Here is a 24,072-nt window from a genome sequence, read left to right on the forward strand (position 1 = left end):
AGCTCCTGCTTCTGCTGTTAGGAGTACCACATGAAGGCCATGAGTAGGGACCTAGGTTCATCTCTCTGGTTGATGGGTCAGTCTTCAGTTAGACCTTGTGAATCCAGGTTAGTTGATTCCTTAGATTTTCTTGGGGTACCCTTGACTGCTCTTACTCCTTATCAGTTAAATTAAAAATAAAGACATGAGCTAGAGATAAAACCTCAGTTTGGTTCCAACCCACATAACAGGTTAAGACTAAGTCTGATTCCCAACACCCTCTTTTGGTCTCTCAGCCTAACCACAAAAAATAAAACAAAATAAAAAAATTTTAACAAAATCTCCACAAACACCATGTTCCATTCAGAGAGCTCTTACCCCAAAACAATAAGGCAAAGAAAAATACTAAAAATTACAGGAATTAGCTCAGTAGTAGTGTGCTTGCTCTACATAAACCAAGCCCACCTACTTATATGTAGCCACATACTCCTATATGAGAAGAAGGGGGGGGCATTAATATTGAGGATATAGCTTAATGAAAGGGCATTCACCTAGTCTGTACAAAGTCCCAGTTTGATTTCTAACATGGTAACTAAAATTAGTGCAAACACATTGAGGTATTTGTTTATAATAACAGACTTTCTCTAACAAATATCTTTATATAAAACTTTGCCTTAACAGTAACATTGTATATGATTAAAAGAGCTAAAATGGACATTGGATTATGGCTCTGGTAAAATACTTATGTGCAAGGTTTAATCCAAAGCAAAGCTAGAGTGGAAAAAAATAATAAACCTAAAGAAGGGAAATAGATGGAGCTAAAAGTTTCCTGTCTCACAATTGTGCTTACTTCTAATGTGTTTTTTTTTTTTTTTTTTTTTCTTATTTTTATTTTTTTTGTTTATTTTTTTTTATTCTCTCATTGTTCGTTTTCCATACTTCTGTCTTTATGTAACCTAGTGCATTCTTTCTAGTGTGTGCTGGGGATCAAAAGTAGGACATCACACATGGTAAACTTGAACTCTCCTGCTGGGCTATATCCCCAAGTCCTCTCCAATGCTGTCGAACATTAGTATAGTATATATACAAAGAAATTACATAATATTTTGTATTCTGAAATGCTCATATGGCCAGGTCACTAAATTTCTGGGTAGTCTAAGGAATAATGACTCTCATATTTGACCTCGTGTGCTTGTAAACATCTCCCAATAGTCTCTCTTTTCTTTGCAGTGCACTGTATCTAAGACAAATGACTCCACTGAACAGAATGTCTCAGGTAACCCTCCCTCACTTCCACTCTTGTAATTAATCAGTGGATTCTTTCCAAATAGCTGGCCACCTGGGCTGAAGACGGACCCTGGTGCTCTGTGGGATGAGGTAGTAGATTGTATAGTTTTAGGGTCATACCCCATCTTGGAGATAACTATACAGTCTACTGTCTTTCCCACGGTGGTACACTTCCCATCCAACTAGCCGTATTTAGGTTCCTGTTACGGTTATGCTGTGTTTCAGTCTGACATGTGTACAGGTTATATATCTTGATCTTTTCCCCCACAAACTAGGCATGTACATCTTTGAGGTACATCCTTTAATATGGCACTTAATTAGAGCACCTGATTACAGCAGTTCTTAGTTGCCAGTCCTTATGAAAATTACCACAGAGAAGTCTAGTATGTGTTTCAGAGCTAGATTTATTCCATTCAAAAGACATTTATGTTTAGAAGTTATGTTCTCCTAGGTCTTGGGTAACAAAATATTATTACTAAGTTATTGAGGTTTTTCTTCTTATAAAACCAAAAGTAATGTCTACTTTAGTTCTTTTCATTCTTTATCTAAAATCTTACTTGTCTATGAAATCTAAAAGTCTTAGAAACATTGTCTTTATGTTTGGGGGATCATGGCTTTGTGGGATATGCTACAAAGTAAAATGGCCTTTTGCCTGCTGTCCTTACTAGACACATCTGCACATGCTGGGGTGAGGTAGTAAGTTGTATTGTTGTGGGGTAGGGATTTTAGACCCCAATAAGAAGATAACTATACAACTTACTACTCTCCCTGGTGTGTGGCATGTTCACATTACGTCTTGGCAGTGTTGACTTCATTAGAGAAAAGCTGTAAATGTTTATTGAATAAAACAGGAATATAATAAAGGGAGGTGAAAGGGGGCAGATAATAGAGTGAGACAAATACTGTCCATATATTAGAAAATACTAACTAATGATTTTACCATTGAGTATAAACCGGACATTCTTCTACTCTTTGATTCTATAACTTTATTTACTTGTAATAGAATATGAATATGAAGAATATTGATGAAAACTGTACTTTAGGAATTTTGAATAAGAAGCCAGGCGTATTGGTTCATACTTACCATTCTAAAACTTAGTAGGCAGAGTCAAGAAAAGCAAGAGGTCAAGGACAGCCTTGGCTTCAGACTGAGCTCAGTAGAAGCCTGTGCTGCATGAGACTCTGTCTGTAAACAACAGCAGCAATGCAGAATTATGAATAAATTCTGACCGGTTCTTGTTCCAAATAGATGAGGAAATGTAAGGATTTCTAAACTTTAAGTAGATTCTTCTGGGTACTGGGTAGCCTTGCCCTCTATCTTATCTATGTGGTATGTAACTTCCCTTCTACTTGGAACACAGAAAAGATTGTATTTTCTAGATCATCAGAGTCATATCTCTTTATGTTGAGACACAGGCAGTATTGTGATTTAGCCTTCATCATTATGATACACCAGCAAAGAGCTGTTTCTGGAAACAGATTTACTTGAGAAAGATTTTCATGTTTTTTATTTGAATGGGTTCTTACCAGACTGCATGTGCTGATTGGATTCTTCCCATGGTTATTCGCTAAGTTCCCCTTAACCTTGAATATCATTCTTTCCAATAAAGATGGGACTCCTATGCCTGACAGCTATCCAACAACCCCCTCTTCAACGGATGCACCTACGTCTGAGTCCAAGGACACACTTGGTACCCTACAACCCTCCCAGCAGCAGCCAGCACTTCCACCCCCACCATCCTTAGGAGAAATTCCTCAGGAACTGCAATCTCCTGCTGAAGAAGTGGGAAACTCTACACAGCTACTGATGCCTATAGAGTTAGAGGAATTGGGTCCCACAAGACCAAGTGGAGAAGCAGAAACAACTCAAATGGAATTGTCTCCAGCTCCCACCATAAGTGAGTTAAAAGCCGACTCTAAAGGGGCATAAAAAAGGAAAGAATTATTTAACTTTTTTCTGCTTTTCTCACATTAAAGAATTAGGAGCTGATATTTCATCTTTGTGTTCTCAGTTAATTATCTTTGCATATTTTAATGATAGTATTAGGCAATAATCATTTCTGAATTATCATGTCAGATTTGTTATTTAACGTCTTTGAAAATAATTTTTCAAAATTGGTGGAGCCTTCATTCATAAACTGAAGTACTTCATAAACTGAAATTTTTATATCATTCAGTTTTCCTATCATTCATACACCTACTTCTCACTTACTTAAAATGGTGTGCCAAAATTCTTCTCAATATTTTTAACAAGGCAAATAAAAACTGAGTTTACCTTAATTTCTATACTATAGCTTAGAGAGAATTTTTTTAAAGATGCCAGTTTTATTTGTTTTTGTCATGAACTGTTTCTTTTCCTGTTGCTGTGATTAAAAATAATCTGCCAAGTTATTTTAAAGGAGAAGGATTTATTTTGACTCGGGATTCCATGTTGCATTCTGTCATACATAGCAGAGAGAGTCACAATAGAAACTTGAGGAAGCTGGTTACATATCATTATGCAGAAAACAATGAATGCATGAATGCTTCTCAGTGCCTCTTCTTAAGTTAAACAGCCCAGGGTCCCTGGGAATGCTACCGTCCACAGTGGTAATTCCCAAAAGGTGTTTTCAGAGGCCAATGTCCTAGGTAATGCTAGATTTGGTCAAATTAATGATTAACAATAACCATCACAAGAGCCTTATCTATTTAGGTAACTGGAACCACTGGAATGGTGCCTGCAGGGAAACTGACAGTAACAAAATCCTTACCTTAGATATCTAGGGACATTGTTTTACAGACATGTAGAACAAGTGTGTAGTACGTAGAAAAGTTGAGAAGGAATTTAAAGGGCAGTTGAGATGGAAGAATGGGCAATAGATAATCAAGTAATGATGTAGATGACTGAAAAGTCTACTAACTTCTGCAAAAAGAAACAACTCTACCAAAGACCTTACCTGTTATATAGCCTGGATTCAAAGCAGCCATCTAATCTCTCACTCTTACTTCCTTCTAGCTTCTCTTTCCCCAGAGAGAGCTGAAGATTCAGATGCATTAACAGCTGTCAGCAGTCAGTTGGAAGGTTCTCCCATGGACACCAGCAGCCTGGCTTCCTGTACGTTAGAAGAGGCTGTGGGTGATGCTCCAGCAGCTGGCAATTCTGAGCAGCCCACAGCAGGTAGCTCCACTCCTGGGGATGCCCCATCAGTTGTGGCAGAAGTGCAAGGCAGACCTGATGTTTCAAGAGAATCAACCCAACCACCTGAAGACAGGTAAGTACTATACAGCCAAGAGGAGACTAGGAATACATTAGAGGTTATTGCAATCCAAACTCATATTTGTTCACTATTGGGCATGCTTGTTGCACTGTAATCAATGTGTCTTATTTGAGAGATAGGTATTAGCAATGTTTCTTTTTTGTTTGCTTTTTATGGGAAAATTGTATAAAGAACAACTTGAATGATTTCTTTTCCTTAGCTCCCCCCCTGCATCCTCTGAGAGTTCTTCCACCAGAGATTCCGCCGTGGCCATCTCTGGAGCAGATTCTCGTGGAATTCTAGAAGAGCCGCTACCTTCAACAAGCAGTGAAGAAGAAGATCCCCTTGCTGGTGAGTTCGTGCATGCCATAATGATATAGTTTGTTTCCCAAAACTCTTTGCTTAGACATATCTTCCCAACACTTTCCTCCAGGTATGTGTGTGAGTCGGTGATAGGAGGAGTGTTGAAGATAAACTAGCAATAATAAGTGGGTGCGGGTGTTGCATAATAAAATGAGTTCAGACTTAACTCATGAGTCAGGTTAACTTTAGCTCACTCACATTCTCCATCTCTGTACCATTTCCTACCTTTATAAAGTCGGACCATTGTTTAACATCTCTAATTCTCACTGACAGTATGTTTGTCATTTCATTGAATCAAATGTCTGAAATAATCAGCTTTTAAAAAATGGATTATCTTGGCTCAGTCTTTGGTCAGTTGTTTCTAGGTCTCTGTAGTAGGACACTACGTAATGGTGGGCACACACAATCTACATCAAAGAATCTTTATGAAGGTTGAGTGACAGCGTACACCACCAATGAACTATTTAAACGTATTTGAACTGTTGAACTATTTGAAGTCCTTTTTTTACATCTTACATCTCCTTAGGTATCAGTCTCCCTGAAGGTGTGGATCCCTCCTTTCTGGCTGCTCTCCCTGATGATATCCGTCGGGAAGTCCTACAGAACCAGTTGGGCATACGTCCACCGACCCGAACTGCTCCCTCCACAAATAGCTCAGCTCCTGCAGTAGTGGGGAACCCTGGTGTGACTGAAGTGAGCCCTGAGTTCCTGGCTGCCCTACCTCCAGCCATTCAAGAGGAAGTATGTGAGCGGGAACATGGTGAGAGCAGACTTAACTTGAAAAGGGCTATACTCTTACTGATTTATTTTCTTCTATAGGTGCTAGCACAGCAAAGAGCTGAACAGCAGCGAAGGGAACTAGCTCAGAATGCCAGTTCAGACACCCCCATGGACCCTGTGACCTTCATTCAGACTCTGCCCTCAGATCTGCGCCGGAGTGTCCTAGAGGACATGGAAGACAGTGTGTTGGCTGTGATGCCACCTGACATTGCAGCTGAGGCTCAAGCTCTGAGGCGAGAACAAGAAGCCCGGCAGCGACAGCTCATGCATGAGCGTCTTTTTGGACACAGCAGTACTTCTGCACTCTCTGCCATTCTCCGAAGCCCAGGTACAGAGGGAGGCAAGTGGGGGCTTTGTTTTAATTAGCCTCTTTTTACTACCTGTTGTGTTGCTTGAACCCAGTTTCTCCTCACTTCACCAAATTCAGTTTCTTCTTTCTTTTCTTGTAGCTTTTACCAGTCGCCTGAGTGGCAACCGTGGTGTCCAGTATACTCGTCTTGCTGTACAGAGGGGTGGAACTTTCCAGATGGGGGGTAGCAGCAGCCATAATAGGTACCCTTGTCTCTCTTTTTTTAAACCTTACTATACTACCTTCTGGGTCCCTTAATTTTATAAGTAAAGAAAAAAAAAAGGTTTTTGTGGCAGCCTGGATGACCTATTGCCCTGAAACAAGTAAACAAGCAAAGTCCTTTTAAATTCCTTACTTTCAGAGTTCCACAGCTTTGACTAGGCTTGGCTGAAAGACCAGACTCAAAAAGGCAGTCTAGCAGTGGACACTAGAAATAGAAAGTGGGAGCCCACAGATACACTTCAGAAGTAAGGAAGAGTTACTTATTGACTAGGATTCAGCACATCTAAAACAATTATGGAAGAGCTCGGTTCTTGTAGCCCCTTAATCTAGAGAAGGTAAAAAGAAGCATTGTGTCATTGACCTTAGATTTTTATCACCTGATGAATGATAAAAATATGAATTTCTGCTTACTTCTCAGTAGTTATTTAATTATGAGCAAATTATATGATCTCTTTGAGCCCCTTGCTTACAATCTCAATAATGGTGTACATCATTCTTCGGGGAAAGAAATTGTAAAGTGCCTGGCATATAATAGATACACAAGAGAGTTGTTGCTGTGGATTGTTTTGTCTTCTTTTACAGTATCCCTAGGATTATCCCACTCATTCTTCTCTCATGTACCTCATACCTGATCCTAGTGCTTTAGCTAGTGTTACACAGAAACCATGCTCTGTTTCCAGGCCTTCTGGCAGTAATGTGGACACACTCCTCCGCCTCCGAGGACGACTCCTTCTAGACCATGAAGCCCTGTCTTGCCTCTTGGTCCTACTTTTTGTGGATGAGCCAAAGCTCAATACTAGCCGTCTACACCGAGTACTGAGAAATCTCTGCTATCATGCCCAGACCCGCCACTGGGTCATCCGCAGCCTCCTATCCATTTTGCAGCGCAGCAGTGAGAGTGAGTTGTGCATTGAGACACCCAAGCTCTCCACAAGTGAAGAAAGGGGGAAGAAGTCAAGCAAGAGCTGTGCATCAAGCAGCCATGAGAACCGCCCACTGGATCTGCTCCACAAGATGGAGTCCAAAAGTTCCAATCAGCTCTCCTGGCTCTCTGTATCAATGGATGCTGCTTTAGGCTGTAGGACTAACATATTCCAGATTCAACGTTCTGGAGGGCGTAAACATACAGAGAAGCATGCAAGCAGTGGTTCCACTGTCCACATCCACCCCCAAGCTGCTCCTGTTGTCTGCAGACATGTTTTGGATACACTCATTCAGTTGGCCAAGGTGAGGAGCTTGAAGGAATCCTTGACCCCAGGGCTTTTCTGGGCATCAACACCTTGGGTGATATCTGGACAGTAAAGGGCTAACAAATCTTTGATGTTATATATATATAGTGCCATTTGCTGCTTCTGAGAAATTGTCTAATAAATCTCTTCATGAAGTTTTTTATCTTTGTTCTTTACAATTTTTAATGTACTATCTCAGTCATTAAAACAACTGTTTGCACTCTATGATTCTTATTTTACAGATAAAGAAGCTGAAATTCAGAACACTCTAAAGGCTTTGTGGTTTGACTAGAATGTGACAAACTCAGTATTTTTGAATAATAAACAGTGCTACTGTGTATTGGGCCCACCTGTACTAAGTACCAGGCAAAATGCATTGCCTCATTTAGTTAGTACCAATAACTTTGCCAGTCTGTATTGTTGTCCTTGTTTCACAAGTACAGAGACAAAAGATTTCAAAAAGATTGCTAGTTGATTTCCTGCTTCAACGTCTATTTCTCTAGTCTGCTTCATCATCTACTGGTTAAAAGTCCTATAATCCATCTGTCTTAAATTACCAGAGCTGTTAAAGAAAAGGAAGAGTCTGAGAAGCAATTGTCTTTTCCTGTCAGGCTTATCCTTTACTAAGACCACTTATATTAAGCCTAGTCTTCTTTTCCCCGCAGGTGTTTCCCAGCCACTTCACACAACAACGGACCAAAGAAACAAACTGTGAGAGTGATCGGGAACGGGGCAGTAAGCAGGCCTGCAGCCCATGCTCCTCACAGTCCTCCAGCAGTGGCATCTGTACAGACTTCTGGGACTTATTGGTAAAACTGGACAACATGAATGTTAGCCGAAAAGGCAAGAACTCCGTGAAGTCAGTACCAGTGAGCGCTGGTGGTGAAGGGGAAACTTCTCCACACAGCCTTGAAGCCTCTCCATTGGGGCAGCTCATGAACATGTTGTCACATCCAGTCATCCGCCGGAGTTCTCTCTTAACTGAGAAACTCCTAAGACTCCTCTCTCTCATCTCAATTGCTCTCCCAGAAAACAAAGTATCAGAAGTGCAAACTAACTCCAGCAACAGTGGTTCCTCCACTGCTGCCACCTCAAACACATCTACTACCACCACCACTACTACTGCCACTGCCCCCACGCCCACACCCCCTGCTGCAACTACCCCTGTCACTTCTGCTCCAGCTCTGGTTGCTGCCACAGCTATTTCCACCATTACTGTAGCTGCTTCTACCACAGTGACTACCCCCACAACTGCTACCACTACTGTTTCAAGTAAGTGTTTCAAGTCAGAGCTATGGGGTGTGTGCTATAGCTCCCACCTTCCTCCCATTTCCCAATCCAGAAAGTCTTCCCTAAATGATAATTATTGTGAGAGCAAGATGTGTTCATTCTTACCCTGTTTTCTCTTTATCCATCTCCCCTCACCACCACCTTCTATGTGTATGGTATATGCACATGTATGTACACATTTGTATAAAAGCCAAACTTCTAGCTCCACCGAAGGGAATGGAGTTAAAGATTTCCAGACTATACAATAATAGACTGAATAAATGTAATGTGATTTAAAGTAACAAATCATCTCAGGAAGTAAAGAAAATAAGGCAGGTTAAGATGAGTTAAGAATTGTCTGCAGAGTGGATTTTGTACCAGTTTGCAATCCCACTAGCAGTGGAAGGATGTTCCTCTTTCTCCACATCCTTGCCACCGTGTACTCTCGCTTGAGTTCTTGATCTTGGCCATTCTGATTGGTGCAAGGTGGAATCACAGGGCTTTTTGGTGTGCGTTTTCCTGATCACCAAGGGGAGGGGAGAAAACTGGGTAGGAAAGGGGAGGGCAGAATCATGTGTTTGTAGACAGGAGGGAGAACCCAGAGGGCCAGGAGAATGAATCACAATATGCAGCAGTGGGGATTAGGAGGGAAGGGGGAACTTCTAGAAATTCCCAGAGACGTCTGAGGGCTACCAGAATTCAATGCGTATGACATTAGCTAAAATGCCCAACAGTGGGGAAATACAGCCTGAAGAGAACCTGAAGATAAGGTCCCCAGTTGAGGCAGGGAGCCACATACCCATCTTCAAAATTGTTGACCCAGACATGCTTCTGTATAAAGACAATTCAGAGACTGAAAGAAAGGTTACCCAGTGACCGACCCAACTTGGGATCGGTCCTACGCTTGCACACCCAATCCTGACACTATTAATGAGGCCATATTGTACCTGCAGAGAGAAGCCTGGCATGACTGGTCTCTACAAGTTGTGGGCTATGATAGGGGAATCATTTAGAAAAATACTTAGGATTTTTGGTCACCTTACATAGTTCAGAATTCAGCTCAGCAGTAGAATGCATCCTTGTTTGGATAACATACTAAGTTCAATTCCCAGCACAGAAAAAGATTTGTCCTTGATAGGTAGGTTGTCATTTTCTCTGCTTTGCCAGGCTTGTGATAGTCATGAAGTTTTAATATGTTCTATTTCCTCCAAGCTTCCACTACTAAAGGCAGCAAATCTCCAGCAAAGGTTGGTGAAGGAGGCAGCAGTAATATAGACTTCAAAATGGTATCCTCTGGCCTCACTGAAAACCAGCTACAGCTCTCTGTGGAGGTGAGTCCAAGCTCTTATACTTTCGAATTTGAAGGAAAGGGGTAGGCATTTCAATACTAGGGCTTACTGCCTCTCCTATATTTTATTTAGGTGTTGACATCCCACTCTTGTTCTGAAGAAGGCTTGGAAGATGCAGCCAATGTATTACTGCAGCTCTCTCGTGGGGACTCTGGGACCCGAGACACTGTTCTTAAGCTGCTACTGAATGGAGCCCGCCATTTGGGTTATACCCTTTGTAAACAGATAGGTAATAATAGTAGTAATAATAATAATGCATTCTATTCTGTTTTCTTATAAGCAACACATACACAAACTGGATTAGACCATGCTCCTAAAGCACAGATCCTGTTTGCATTATCACCAACAACTGCAATATAGCTGATCAGCTGTACTTAGTGAAGAAGTAAGAGAGTACTAGTCATGAGAACAGAAAGTCCTACTTTTTCCTCCTCCCTAATAAGTGCCTATAAGAGCTCCATGATGAAGTTGCAAAGGCAGCTAGCTTTTCTCATCTTAAAAATATACCTACACTATGATCAGGTTCAGGAATTATACCTCTTTTGTATAGTTTTGAGGATGCAAAAAAGTTCTAGCACTTGAAAATTGTACATGTGTGATGGATACATGATTATCTCATAGTCCCATAGCATCCTTTGAGGGAAGATAAGAATACTACAAAACTTGAGTAAGTTTGAGAGCTCCATAGAATTTAGATCATGATCTGTCTTTCTCCAGAAAAGGATTTTTTTTAATTTTCTATACCAAACTGCATATTTTTTCATTCAATAAGACAGTTCAGTAAATTGCTAGTCCTCAAGTGATCTCCACTGGTCCACAGAAGAAGCAATAAATCAAATAGCAAATTTTTCTGTTCACTTAAATTTTCTGCAAAGATAATCCTGGTAAGGCTCATCTTTCTGCTTTAAGGAAATCTCTGAATGCTTGACTCCTCTGCCTATCCAGGTACCCTACTCGCTGAACTCCGAGAATACAATCTGGAACAGCAGCGGCGAGCCCAATGCGAGACCCTCTCTCCTGATGGCCTACCTGAGGAGCAGCCACAGACCACCAAACTGAAAGGCAAAATGCAGAGCAGGTGGGTGTGGGCTACAATCTGGGACATTTGAAAAGTGACTTTTGCTGGTTTTTCTCTTCTGTTTCATATATGTAGGTGGTTTTTTATTCAATAACATACTTGACCTGATTTTTTAAAAAACTTCTCCAATGACATACTATCTTTAAGGTTATTTTCTGTAGTTAATACCAGAAGCCCTCCTTGCTCTTGGGTATTTACTTTGATATCAGTGTACACAAGTCACCTCTACACTATACAGGTTTGACATGGCTGAGAATGTGGTAATTGTGGCATCTCAGAAGCGGCCCTTGGGTGGCCGGGAGCTCCAACTGCCTTCTATGTCCATGTTGACATCCAAGACATCTACCCAGAAGTTCTTCTTGAGGGTACTACAGGTCATCATCCAGCTGCGGGATGACACACGACGAGCTAACAAGAAAGCCAAGCAGACAGGCAGGCTAGGTATGAAACCAGAGCCTCTGATTGGGGTGGGGGTGGGGGTTTGGGTCCAGAGTCCCTGGGAGAGCTGGGTGAGACTGTCCAGTTTTGTTTCTATTTGACCTTTCCAAAAAAGACCACCACTCCACCCCCCTTTTGAAGTATCAAATGTTGACTGCTCTATTTTATAACCCATTCAAGTTATCTACCTGAGGTTAAATAATAATTGAGGGGTAATTGAGATCTGGCAAAGAAATGGGAAGATCAGCATTTCTCTGAGAAAGATTTATGGGTGTATGCTTTCTGTCTCCTTGACTACTCCTAACTAAAATATTAGCCATGTTCTCAGACATTGGCTTCTGTCCCATAGAACACTACATGCTGCTGTCCACCACCATTTCCCCTGCTCCTCTCTACCTTGGGACTTGATTATGAGAACACAAAATTGCCTGAACTAAAACTCAAATTCAACAAGATGCCCTATAGCATCTGTGAAGAGGAAAGAATTTGGGGCATTCTCACTTCCTGGATTTTATATTGTGCCTTCCCATTTTCCCTCTTTCTCCCAGGTTCCTCCGGTTTAGGCTCAGCTAGCAGCATCCAGGCAGCTGTTCGGCAGCTGGAGGCTGAGGCTGATGCCATTATACAAATGGTACGTGAGGGTCAAAGGGCGCGGAGACAGCAACAAGCAGCAACGGTTAGCATGATGCCTGTGGCCCCTCATTCATTTCTCTACCCTCCTTCCTGCACCATGTCATCAATGGGGGTTCATTGCTCATACCTTGTATGCTTTTGCGTTGTTTGCTTTATGAATGCCTCTAGACAACAAGGTTCCTTTCTTTTGGTGTTTCTCTTACTGTTCATTGATTATTTTACTGGTTTGTATTAATATCTGGTTGGTTTTAAAGCTTGGCCATCATACCCTACTCCCAGCTATCCAGTTAGTAGTGTTTTGTAAATTGTCTTATGCACTGTGCCTGGGTTCTGCAGGGGATGTAGGGTTAAATTTAGTATCATTAAATAATGCAGAGACAACTAGAGTGCTACCTTGAAAGTCCCTCAAGCTTGGTATATATTATCTATGGCCACTCTTATCTACAGTTACCCCCTCCACCCTGGCTTTTAATCTCAGCACCCGAGACAGAGGCGGGTGGATGGATCTCTTAGTTCAAGGCCAGCTTGGGCCACATTAGTGAGTTCCAGGACCAGAAAAACCGCGTGTGTGTGTGTGTGTGTGTGTGTGTGTGTGTGTGTGTGTGTGTGTGTGTGTGTGTGTGTGTGTGGTTTATTGCTGGTCACTCTGGACATAGTACAGGATTTGGGGGAATGACTCCAGCAGTGGTAGAAAGAGAAAATAAAGAGCTGCAATTCTGGGGTAACTTTTTTCTACCCAGTCTCCTACCTGATATAGGCATAGCTTAAACATCCCACATGTATACAGAGTTCAGTTTGGACAAATAATGATAGCCAACAATCCTACTTTCTGCCTACCTTAAGAGTATGTACACAAACAGAAACTGGTCCAGAAAACTTGCGATTTTTGTCTATATTCAGAGCACCAGTGTAGGGGTAGAGTGGGAATTGGGTAGAGTGGCTTATAGAGAATGCAGGCATCTAGGGAGCTCTTGGGAAACCTGCAAACTCATAGTGAAAAAGAAGCATGCATGTCATTCTTTTGGCCCAGAGAGCTATATATTTGATAGCCAAGTCTGAGAAAGTATCTTCTAAGCTCAATGTGTGAGACATTCAGTGGCCAACCTCTAGTCCTGGAGGAAAACAGAGTTGCACCTTTTATGTGACCTTTTCTCCTTTTATCCAGTCGGAGTCTTCTAACCAGTCAGAGACATCTGTCCGGAGAGAGGAATCACCCATGGATGTAGACCAGCCATCTCCCAGTGCTCAAGATACTCAGTCCATTGGTCAGTACTACTTTTGCTTGTTTTATTTTTTTTAAAGCCCTAATGGATCTATAAATGTTCATAAGATTACAAATGTAATGTCAGCCTGGACAACATAGGAGGAACCTGTCATTAAACTAGCATATTGGGGCCTGGCAAGATAACTCAAAAAGTAAAGGGTATTTGTACTTGACAACCGGAGTTTGAATCCAAGAACCCACATGGTCAAAGGGGAGTAGTACTAACAACTACATGTTTTACTCCAACATGTTCCTTATGTGTTTGAGCTGCTCATATAACAAGCCTGCAGCTACATAGTGAGACTCTTATCTTAAAAGGAAATGAATGAGCTGGCTTAGCAGGTAAGGAAGGGTACTTGTTGCAGAGCCATTACCAAGTTTGACTGACCCCCTGGTACTTATGTGGTAGGAGGGGAAATAATGAATATATTTGTCCTATAGTTTCCATAGATGCCATGGCATACACACACCCATACATATACACATAACAACAATTTTAAATAAGTGTGAGTTTACTATAAGGAGAGTAAAAGGAGCCAGACATGGTAGCACATGTCTTAAATTGTAGTACTACAGAGGCAGAAGTGGGCATATCTGAATTCGAGACCAGCCTGGTCTATATACAAAGTTTTTGGACAGCCAGAGGTATATACTGAGACCTTGTCTCAACCAAAAAAAGAAGGAAAAGAAAAAAGGAAGTGTAGTATATTGTGCATGAATATGGGATGTTCGTGAAGTCTTGGCTCCTCCCCCATTTGCTAGTTCTGAGTTACAAGGCATGATTCATTTAAAGCAGGGATAGGAAACAACCCAGTATACAGTGTGGGTAAAGTGCATGGTAACACGCACTCACATAATCCCAGTGCTAGAGAAAAGCCAAGATGGGCAGATTCCTGGGCTTGATGACAACTTGCCTACCCCTAGTCAGTGAGCTCCAGGTCAGTGAGAAACACTATTTCAAAAAAACAGGTAGATTGCCCTAGAGCAGTACTCAATCTATAGGTCAAGACCTCTTTGAGAGTCAAATGACCCTTTCATAGGGGTCTCCTAAAACCATCCAAAAACACAGTTACATTATGATTCATAACAGTAGCAAAATTATAGTTATAAAATAGCAGCAAAGTTAATTCTATGGTTGGGGACACCACAATGGGAGGAATTGTATTAGAGGGTTACAGCATTGGGAAGGTTGAAAGCCACTGGTCTAGGGGAACAGTACCTAAGGTTGATCTTTGTGCATATACACACAATTTTACTATTATTTTTAATTAAAATAGGAATATGTACAGTTGTTACAATTGAACATTGTATGTATAGTGCTTAACCAAGTACCTGGCACATAGTAAATGTGGCATTTTTCAATTATTTACATACAGAAAATTTTTGATGTCCTTTAAACACATTACTTGAAAAATAGATTTCTCACAGAACATCCAATTCTGAAATGCTTTATTGAATCATCTGAACTTTGGGAGGTAAACATTACTCCCATGTTATCTATTTATCTTCTGTTGCCCAAGGTCATATTATCTACAAGTGCCACAGCCAGGACTCAAACTTAGAGCCTTAAAGAATAGTCAGGGTTTGGTTAGGATGAAAGTGAAGGTCAGGAAGAAGCCTAAGCATAACGGGATTTACGGGGTTCTAGTTTAGAGAGGGAGGTGGAGAAAGAGCTAGTGAATCTTCTTACCCAGAAGATTCAACTAGTCTTTCTACTTGGCTATTGAGCAGTTGTGAATAAATGTTCAACCATGGAAGGGACGGGGAGATGTCCATCTATGGCTTCTTAAGGGCTTTAAATTGAGACAAGTAGACTAATTCAAAAGTCATGTGACTTATTTAAAATTATTTTGTAAAATATCTTAATTTGTATCCTAGCCTTATATCTAGAAAAAGAAATTAAGAAGAAGGCAACCTGATTGCGAAGGCAGTTTATCAGAATTTAATAAACATAATTTCAGAATTTAATAAATATAACTTTCCAGCATTTCATTGTAGAACATTGCACTTAAACAAGAGGTTCCTTAACAAGAGGCTAAGGAGGCAGTGGCAAAACTACTTGATATATGTCCTTTGATAACTTTAAAGACTAGTATATTGAGGAGTCAAATTTATCATTTAATTTACCTTCTAGAAATTGTTGGATGGCTCATTTGGCCAGTGAGCCCGTTCTGTCTATATAAGTGTCCTGTGTTTTTTTTTTTTTTTGATCTGGAAAACGTCTCAAGTAAGAGAGACACTCTGAAAGTTTCTGACTGTCCTTTGTGTATCCAGTAGTCTCCGATGGAACACCACAGGGGGAGAAGGAGAAAGAGGAAAGACCGCCTGAGTTACCCCTGCTCAGTGAGCAACTGAGCCTAGATGAGCTGTGGGACATGCTGGGGGAATGTTTAAAGGAACTGGAGGAATCTCATGACCAGCATGCAGTATTAGGTGAGTTGCTCTCTCTGAGGTTACAGATTCCCAACCCCCTGGTCTGCTCTTGGACACTTTCTGCCAGGTAGTAGTGGTAGTGATTATCTTGCTTTTCAGTCTAAGTTTGTTGGACTTCCTCTGTGTATCTATAACAAGAATTCAAAAGAATTGCCCTCTTGGTAATTCTGGTACTTGAGATTTGTCTTTATAATTAATTGCCTGTTTTGCTTTTCTGACTTCTCTTTGGCTTTGTATTACCATGCATATTTTCATTATTCTTCCATGTTTGTGGTGTGGTTATGGGAAGCTGGGCATGTGTATATGTTAAACTTTGTAAAGTGTCACTTTGCTGTCATTGCTATCCTCTAGTGCTACAGCCTGCTGTCGAGGCCTTCTTTTTGGTCCATGCCACAGAGCGGGAGAGCAAGCCTCCTGTCCGAGATACCCGTGAGAGCCAGCTGGCACACATCAAGGATGAACCTCCTCCACTCTCTCCCGCCCCCTTAACCCCAGCCACTCCGTCCTCCCTCGACCCATTCTTCTCCAGGGAGCCCTCATCTATGCACATCTCCTCAAGCCTGCCCCCTGACACACAGAAGTTCCTTCGCTTTGCAGGTACATGGAACTCTTAGACCCACAGATAAAGTATTTTTATCCCTATCTAATTAAGCAGAACGAGAGGGTTGGCAAACATTCTTGCATACACTCAACACACACACACACACACACTGCAAAAAATAGACCTAGTAATGACAGGAGACATATGCTGTAGAAGCTCTTACATGTTTACATTCCAAATGATTTGGGGTTTAGTTTTTGTGGGGTTTGTTTTAGTTGTTTTTTTTTTTTTTGTTTGTTTGTTTGTTTTTTTTTTTTTTTTGTTTTGTTTTTTGTTTTTTTTTTTGAAAGCTGGGTGTTATAAATGCCCATATTTCATATTCATTCCTTAGGAGTGGCCCCTGGCTTTAGCTAATTCCTGATTTAGGCCCCTAAAACAAATAAAAGTAAGCTGGAGCCTGTTTTGTAGTTTCTTAGGACCCTATATATAATTGCTGATTCCTGCTGTCATCTTTTTTTCTCAGAGACTCACCGCACTGTGTTAAACCAGATACTACGGCAGTCCACCACCCATCTTGCTGATGGACCTTTTGCTGTCCTAGTAGATTACATTCGTGTCCTGGACTTCGATGTCAAGCGCAAGTATGTACCCTGCTCCTGGCATGTGTTGGGGTGAAGAACTACATAAATAATACCTGTGCTGCCATGGGGAGGTGGGGCTGTGGTTGTTCCTAGGGTTATGAGTTTCTTGGTGGTACTACATTTCTAAAGTCCCATCTCATTCTTTAGAGTCATAGTGGTGGTACAGTCAAAATGAAACTCAAGACTCCTTGTTATATCTCTGTACCTTCCTATACACATAAATCTGCTTCCTTGCTTATTGCAGAAATCTAATGTAATAGTCTGTAATCCCTTATTCAGTAGAAATAGGAAAAAATTGAATTCATAATAAATTATCTAGCCCAGCTGTGTAAGGTTAAAAGATCAAAGGGAGCATGTCACTGTGAGTTTTCCTTCTGAACAGGCATAAATTTGCTTTGTCACTCCCAATCCTACTTCCCTTTTCTATATCCTAAGATATTTCCGCCAAGAGCTGGAACGGTTGGACGAGGGGCTCCGGAAAGAAGACATGGCCGTGCATGTCCGCCGTGACCATGTATTTGAAGACTCCTATCGTGAGCTGCATCGCAAATCTCCTGAAGAAATGAAGAATCGATTGTAAGAACTCAAGGAAAACAGCCAAGATGACTCGGGCCTATATGCTATATGGTAGCAGTGGCCTAATCTGGCCTCAAGTTTAAGGGTAGTGGCTGCAAAACTCCCAAGTGCATTCTGCATTAAATAATGTTAATTGAGCTTCCTGCTTTTAGACTTGGAGTGCTGGTTGACCTTTTGGCTAAGTCACCAAGTTTTAGGCAGATAAGGATGTATCTGTAATAATGCCTATTCAATTCAAACTTGATATATTAGACTAGGAATAGAAATTTGCCTGCAGGGGCTGGAGAAATGGCTCAGCGGTTAAGAGCATTGACTGTTCTTCCAAAGGTCCTGAGTTCAAATCCCAGCAACTACATGGTAGCTCACAACCATCTGTAATGGGATCCAATATCCTCTAGTGTGCCTGAATGTAGCAACAGTCTACTCAAAATAATAAAATTTAAAAGAAAAAGAAATCTGCCTGCAAAGCAGATTGGTAACCCTGGGTTTGGGAGGCACTGTGTACTGAGTGCCCCCATCAAGTCATTAATTGTTCACTGGTGAATTATGAAACCACCTGGAAGAAGATGATAGCTTGCAGCAACAAATATCCCAATAACTAATAAGACAGATTAAAATCATAGTCAGTTTTTTCTGAGTTCTCCTGGTACTCTGTTCACTTCTTCATGTGACAATGCACTCACCAAAGTCAGATTCACAGAATCTTTCTTGCTTGCACTATGCTACATGAATGGTCAGATCTATCCCGGCTTTCTGCACAGCTCTTATTTCTGCTCTCTTATGCAGGTATATAGTGTTTGAAGGAGAAGAAGGGCAGGATGCTGGGGGTCTTCTGCGAGAGTGGTACATGATCATCTCTCGAGAGATGTTCAACCCTATGTATGCCTTGTTCCGTACCTCACCTGGTGACCGGGTCACCTACACGATCAATCCATCTTCCCACTGTAACCCCAACCACCTCAGCTACTTCAAGTTTGTTGGACGAATTGTAGCCAAAGCTGTATATGACAACCGCCTCCTGGAGTGCTACTTTACTAGGTCTTTCTACAAACACATCTTGGGCAAATCTGTTAGGTGAGGTTGTGGTAGTCTTTAGACTGCCTTTAACCCTAAGACGCTAATATTCTTACCATCCCTTCTGTCTGTTCCTCAACCAAACCATGACCCTATCTAATTTCATTCTTCTAGGTATACAGATATGGAGAGTGAAGATTACCACTTCTACCAGGGTCTAGTTTATCTGCTTGAAAATGATGTCTCTACATTAGGTTATGACCTCACCTTCAGCACTGAGGTAACTTGGGAGATATATTTTGTGAATCACCTTGAACTGACTGTATCAACAATTCTGAGAAAACACTGGTTTTATTAAACAGACAATAGAATGGATAAAATGATCCAAGCAGTTTCCTAGGTTCTCCTCAGTGGGTAGGAGCACATGTTTTGCTAGCCTTACGGCCTGACTTCAGATCTGAAACCTAGGTAAAAAGCCAGGTATGGCCATGTTTGAGTGCAACACAAGAGGATCACTGGAGATAGGCTGGTTGCCAGTTTAGTTCCAGGGAGAGACCTTGTCTAGGGAATAATAGTGCAGAACACACAGGCAATAACGCTGTCCTCTGACTTTCTTTATGTATGCATATTATCATATAAACCTACATTCATACACACATGAAATAGTTTTTGTTATGTACATGCCCATGTGTTCAGGTATGTACAGACCGGAAGTAGGTATTGAGTCCTATGGAGTTAAAGGGCGCTGGGAACCAAGCTTGAGTCATCTGGAAAAAGTGAACAACTTGCACTTTTAATACTGAACTATCTCTCTAGCCCTAATTTTTTATTTTCAATAAAAGTTTCAGAGCCAGTAAGATAGTTTAGTGGCTGAGGCCACCAAGCCTGATACTGTGAGTTCACTCCCAGGGCTCAGCATGGTGGAAGGAGAGAGCTGATTCCTGCAAATGTCCTCTGGTCTTTATACCCCCCTCTTCCTCCCTTCCCCCTCCCCCCCCCCCTCACACACACACACACACACACACACACACACAGAGAGAGAGAGAGAGAGAGAGAGAGAGAGAGAGAGAGGGAGAGAGAATGTAATGGAAAAAATGTTCCAGGAGGGGCTAGACATAATAGCATGCATCTGGAACTCAAAGCCAAATTGGAAGGTTAGTTGAGAAACACTCAAAGTAAGGTAGAGGAAAGAGAAGGTATGCAGAGGAACTCTAGGCTAATGAACAACAGTTAGCTATGGTTATGCCTCATTTCCCTGTCTAGGATGTGGCAAGGAGTTAGGATGCATTCCTGCACCTCTTACTTGTAGTCCAGACCAAAACTGATGTGTAGTATTGGTATCTTGGATCTTCTAGGTTCAAGAATTTGGAGTATGTGAGGTTCGTGACCTCAAACCCAATGGAGCCAACATCTTGGTAACAGAGGAAAACAAGAAGGAATATGTACACCTGGTTTGCCAGATGAGAATGACAGGTAGGAAAACTGTCCTTTAGACATACCTCTGCTTGTTTAAGGAAAGAAGTCAGCCTTTTATTTATTTCACATTTTTTGGTTCTTATTTCTATGACAATGCCACAAGTACCTTGCACAAAAGAAGTCAAAACTTGACCAAAGTACTTAACTTCATCTACTATCATATAGGGGCCTAGAAACAGTGGTAGGTAAGGCAGGCAGTTCTGTCAGTATCAGGTGTCAAACTGAGACTGTATTAACTCTCTTCAGTTATATGAGTTCTGATTCCACATCACTTTTTTTTAATTCTTTTACCAGGAGCCATCCGAAAGCAGTTGGCAGCCTTCTTGGAAGGCTTCTATGAAATCATTCCAAAGCGCCTCATATCTATCTTTACTGAGCAGGAATTAGAGCTGCTCATATCAGGGCTGCCTACCATCGACATTGATGATCTAAAATCTAACACTGAGTACCACAAGTACCAATCCAACTCTATTCAGGTGAGCTGTTACTAGCACAGGTGTCCCTATATTCTGATAAGTGTTACATTTATCAGTGCTGGTTTAGTTGAACAGTATACTTATGCCTTTCTGTTCTTCTGGAGCTAATATTCTCACCCATCCTGTGAAGGGACTAAAGCCTATTCCACAGAAGGGACTTGACATATTAATCAAGTCCATTGCCATTTTCTGTTTTTTACAAGCTCTCTAACATTGGCCTTTTGTGTATTTCTTACAGATCCAGTGGTTCTGGAGAGCATTGCGTTCCTTCGACCAAGCAGACCGTGCCAAGTTCCTCCAGTTTGTCACTGGTACTTCCAAGGTGCCCCTGCAAGGATTTGCTGCCCTTGAAGGCATGAATGGCATTCAGAAGTTTCAGATTCATCGAGACGACAGATCCACAGATCGCCTGCCTTCAGCTCACACGTGGTGAGAAAATGACTTAAAATTTTTTCCTCTTTAGTGATAGTATCAAGCTTGTGGACTTGATAACTTCTAGACACCTTACCTAAGGTTAGGAGCATAAGTGTAGCCTAGCCTACAACTTTATAAACCTCAGTTTGTTGGGTCTGTGGAGGAATTTGAGGTGAGCAAGAGTGATGGCTGGAAATATATTGGTAAATAGCACTTTAGTGAATCATGGCATATTCCAAAGCTTTGCCTGGCTGAGCAAGGGCTGGATATATATGGTTCAGTGGTTAAGAGCTTCTTCTCACAGCACCCATGGAGGTCAGTTTGCAACCACTGTAACTCCCAACTGCAATTTATATAATGTTTTCCTCTTCTGGATTTTATAATATATAGTATATATATTAACACCCATACATACACATCACTAGTGAATCAAAATATCTCCTTAAAGGCAGTTGTTTCTTAGAAAATGTCTTTGACCAATGTTCCTCACGCCGCATAAATTATGTACAGTAGTGTACTCCTGGGAGGCAGGACAATCAGAAGTTTTGAGTTTGAGGCCAACCTGGGATACACAAGACCTAGTCTCAAAGAAAAATCTAAAAATTAATAGATGAGGGGCTGGATTAGCAGGTAAGATACATACTGCTTTTGTAGAAGACTCGGATTCAGTTCCCACCATGATGCCTCACAACCGTCTATAACTGTAGTTCTCAGTACTCTCTGATGTCTTCCTGGCATCAGCAAGCACACAGTATGGTGCACATACAGAACATTCAGACTTAATATACATAAAACAAATAATCTTATTTTAAAGTAAAACCCTAAAGAATAAATGAAATTTATCAACTCACTATGTGTGTCTCCCAGCTATCTCTTCTCCAGTACATTAAACTTTATCCTATAGGTAAGGCCATGGTGTATACGTTGTAGTAAAAGCCAATTTATGTTGCCAGTATTGAGGCCAGATTAGCAGGTTGGAGAAAAAGTGGGAGAGTCATCAAAAAGCAGTGGATAGATGAGCTCTGGCTCAGAAAGGAGCAGAAGGTTGGGATTCATTTTTCTTTTCTCATGGATTAATCTTTCTTCGTTTTAGTTTTAATCAACTGGACCTGCCTGCCTATGAGAGCTTTGAGAAGCTCCGCCACATGCTACTATTGGCCATCCAGGAGTGCTCTGAAGGCTTTGGGCTGGCCTAATAAATAAGGCCCTGCCTACTTCTGTGGGGTTTTTCTACCATTGTTGGACCCGGGGAGGGGGGGGGGGGTTTAAAAGATCCAGAAAGAAAATGTCAAAATCCAATAAATGAAATTCACCAACTCACCATGTGTGTGTCCCAGCTGCCCATCTTCCCTAGTGCATACCTGTTCGCTTCTCATTCTCTTTCCTTTTCCCTTTCCTTGCCTCTCCCTTTTCCATGCCGTCCATGATCCCCACCCCGTGTGTTAAGAAGGCAGTAGCCTTTGCAGGGACACATTTGTCCCAACTGAACAGTGTGCTCCTCAGATTCTGTGTTCAGAAGGATTTGCTGCATTGAGACTTGAAACCTTTGGATAGGGAAAAAATTATATATATATATATTTTTTTGTTCTGTTTGCATTTCTTAATTTGTGCTTGGAATGTGTTGATGTGCACAGCTAATGATTCAATGCGAGACAAGATTGGCATCTGTGTTGTGGAGGTTTCAAATAAAGAGCACTCTTCATAACTCACTTTTCACAACGAGTTTTTTTCAAACTGAAAAAAATTTGGAGAAAATAATAAAACCCTCTTATACACACACTAGATAAATGAACTTTTCAGAAAACCATTTCTGCCCCTCCTGCTAATCCACCCACCTCTACTTCTGGTATAACTGCCTTCTTCCCTCAGTTTCCCCAGAGAAAAGACAGACACCAGGAATTGGGAATTTTGTTATTTAAAATGAGATCTGCACTTGAGGCTGTGACCTTGAGTATTTGGAACACACTACAGCAGATTCTATCAAAACTTTCAAAAGTTTACTTGACTCACACAGTGTTTCATCTGGTAAGCATTTATGATAATCTTAATTTCTTTACAAGTTTTGGTTCTTTCCTAGTAAATTTTTGACTAGCTCTCCACCTTCTTTGTTTATTTAGTCTTGTCATTTGTTTGCAAGTATTCAGATTATCTAGTTGTCTCTTGTGGTTTATAACTGTCCAGCACTTTATCAGACTTTGGTTCCAGCCTTGAACAACAAAAATTTAATAAAAAATTTAGTTAGAAAAACAGTCCCAAGTAGTACTTTCTTTGTGTGTTTATTTCATTAGGTGTAGGAAAGCAAGAGATATACTTATCTTGATCCTATGGGCCTGATAAATTAGCTGGCAGCCATTTTCTTTCAATTCAACATTAGGTGTCTTGTATCTAACCTTTTTTTAACACTGGGATCTGTGCTGCCCAGGCTGGCAATCCTGCCTCAGCCTCCCAAGTAGCTTGGTCTTTGCTCAGCAGTGGGTTTTAGAATGTGTATAGGTGTTGTGCCTGAGTGTCTATCAGTGTACCATGTGGGTCTGCTGAAGAGCAGCCATTGGTCTTTACCACTGAGACAACTCTTCAGCAGTAGCACCATTTTGATAACCTTTCTAGAAAACAATAAGTCAGATATATCATAACACTCAGAAAAATGACTTTGAGGTCAGCCTGGGCTACAATAGAGACACACCATCTCAAAAATAAGGAATGGGGAGGTAACAGGGTAGAGAAGAGAAAAAAAAATACTTTTACAACAGCAACCAGAATTACAAAAATAGCTTGTAAGCAATGTGTTCTTATGGAAAAACTATGAGAAGCTTAATAAATAATGAAGATAATGCTTATCCGTGTAGAAATAAAATCTAGTTGGCCCCTACACATAAGAACCAATTAGTTGACAGGGTAAACAAGGTAGAAGCCAGAGTGAAAAGACCAGAGAATAGTAGTCTTGACAGCATTCAATGCACTGTGGTCTAATGGAAGCCAAAAATAAAATGCCTGTTAGAAAGGAATGACCTCAACCCCAGCCTCC

The 24,072-nt window shown here is 41.1% G+C and overlaps 1 protein-coding gene across 12 annotated transcripts in view; it reads left to right on the forward strand.

The window, feature by feature from the left end:
- HUWE1 (HECT, UBA and WWE domain containing E3 ubiquitin protein ligase 1) overlaps window positions 1-23,283 on the forward strand; it is a 127,375-nt gene extending 104,092 nt beyond the window's left edge. For 7 of the 12 annotated variants that reach the window (XM_080910429.1, XM_080910430.1, XM_080910437.1 and 4 more), the window contains 25 exons: window positions 1,210-1,255; window positions 2,877-3,164; window positions 4,262-4,517; window positions 4,723-4,853; window positions 5,392-5,606; window positions 5,685-5,973; window positions 6,095-6,197; window positions 6,897-7,443; window positions 8,111-8,717; window positions 9,927-10,045; window positions 10,136-10,292; window positions 11,009-11,141; window positions 11,380-11,582; window positions 12,128-12,255; window positions 13,378-13,477; window positions 15,751-15,909; window positions 16,261-16,506; window positions 16,974-17,091; window positions 17,527-17,667; window positions 18,454-18,741; window positions 18,856-18,961; window positions 20,037-20,154; window positions 20,452-20,633; window positions 20,872-21,062; window positions 22,141-23,283. In XM_080910429.1, the coding sequence (XP_080766555.1) occupies window positions 1,210-1,255; window positions 2,877-3,164; window positions 4,262-4,517; window positions 4,723-4,853; window positions 5,392-5,606; window positions 5,685-5,973; window positions 6,095-6,197; window positions 6,897-7,443; window positions 8,111-8,717; window positions 9,927-10,045; window positions 10,136-10,292; window positions 11,009-11,141; window positions 11,380-11,582; window positions 12,128-12,255; window positions 13,378-13,477; window positions 15,751-15,909; window positions 16,261-16,506; window positions 16,974-17,091; window positions 17,527-17,667; window positions 18,454-18,741; window positions 18,856-18,961; window positions 20,037-20,154; window positions 20,452-20,633; window positions 20,872-21,062; window positions 22,141-22,243 (4,974 nt within the window). In that variant the 3' untranslated portion in view covers window positions 22,244-23,283. The remainder of the gene's footprint in view (window positions 1-1,209; window positions 1,256-2,876; window positions 3,165-4,261; window positions 4,518-4,722; window positions 4,854-5,391; window positions 5,607-5,684; window positions 5,974-6,094; window positions 6,198-6,896; window positions 7,444-8,110; window positions 8,718-9,926; window positions 10,046-10,135; window positions 10,293-11,008; window positions 11,142-11,379; window positions 11,583-12,127; window positions 12,256-13,377; window positions 13,478-15,750; window positions 15,910-16,260; window positions 16,507-16,973; window positions 17,092-17,526; window positions 17,668-18,453; window positions 18,742-18,855; window positions 18,962-20,036; window positions 20,155-20,451; window positions 20,634-20,871; window positions 21,063-22,140) is intronic. The other 5 variants (XM_080910431.1, XM_080910432.1, XM_080910436.1 and 2 more) reach the window with 4 other exon arrangements.
- Window positions 23,284-24,072: the final 789 nt, after the last annotated feature.

The sequence above is a fragment of the Micromys minutus genome (assembly GCF_963924665.1).
Source record: "Micromys minutus genome assembly, chromosome: X".
Taxonomy (NCBI): domain Eukaryota; kingdom Metazoa; phylum Chordata; class Mammalia; order Rodentia; family Muridae; genus Micromys; species Micromys minutus.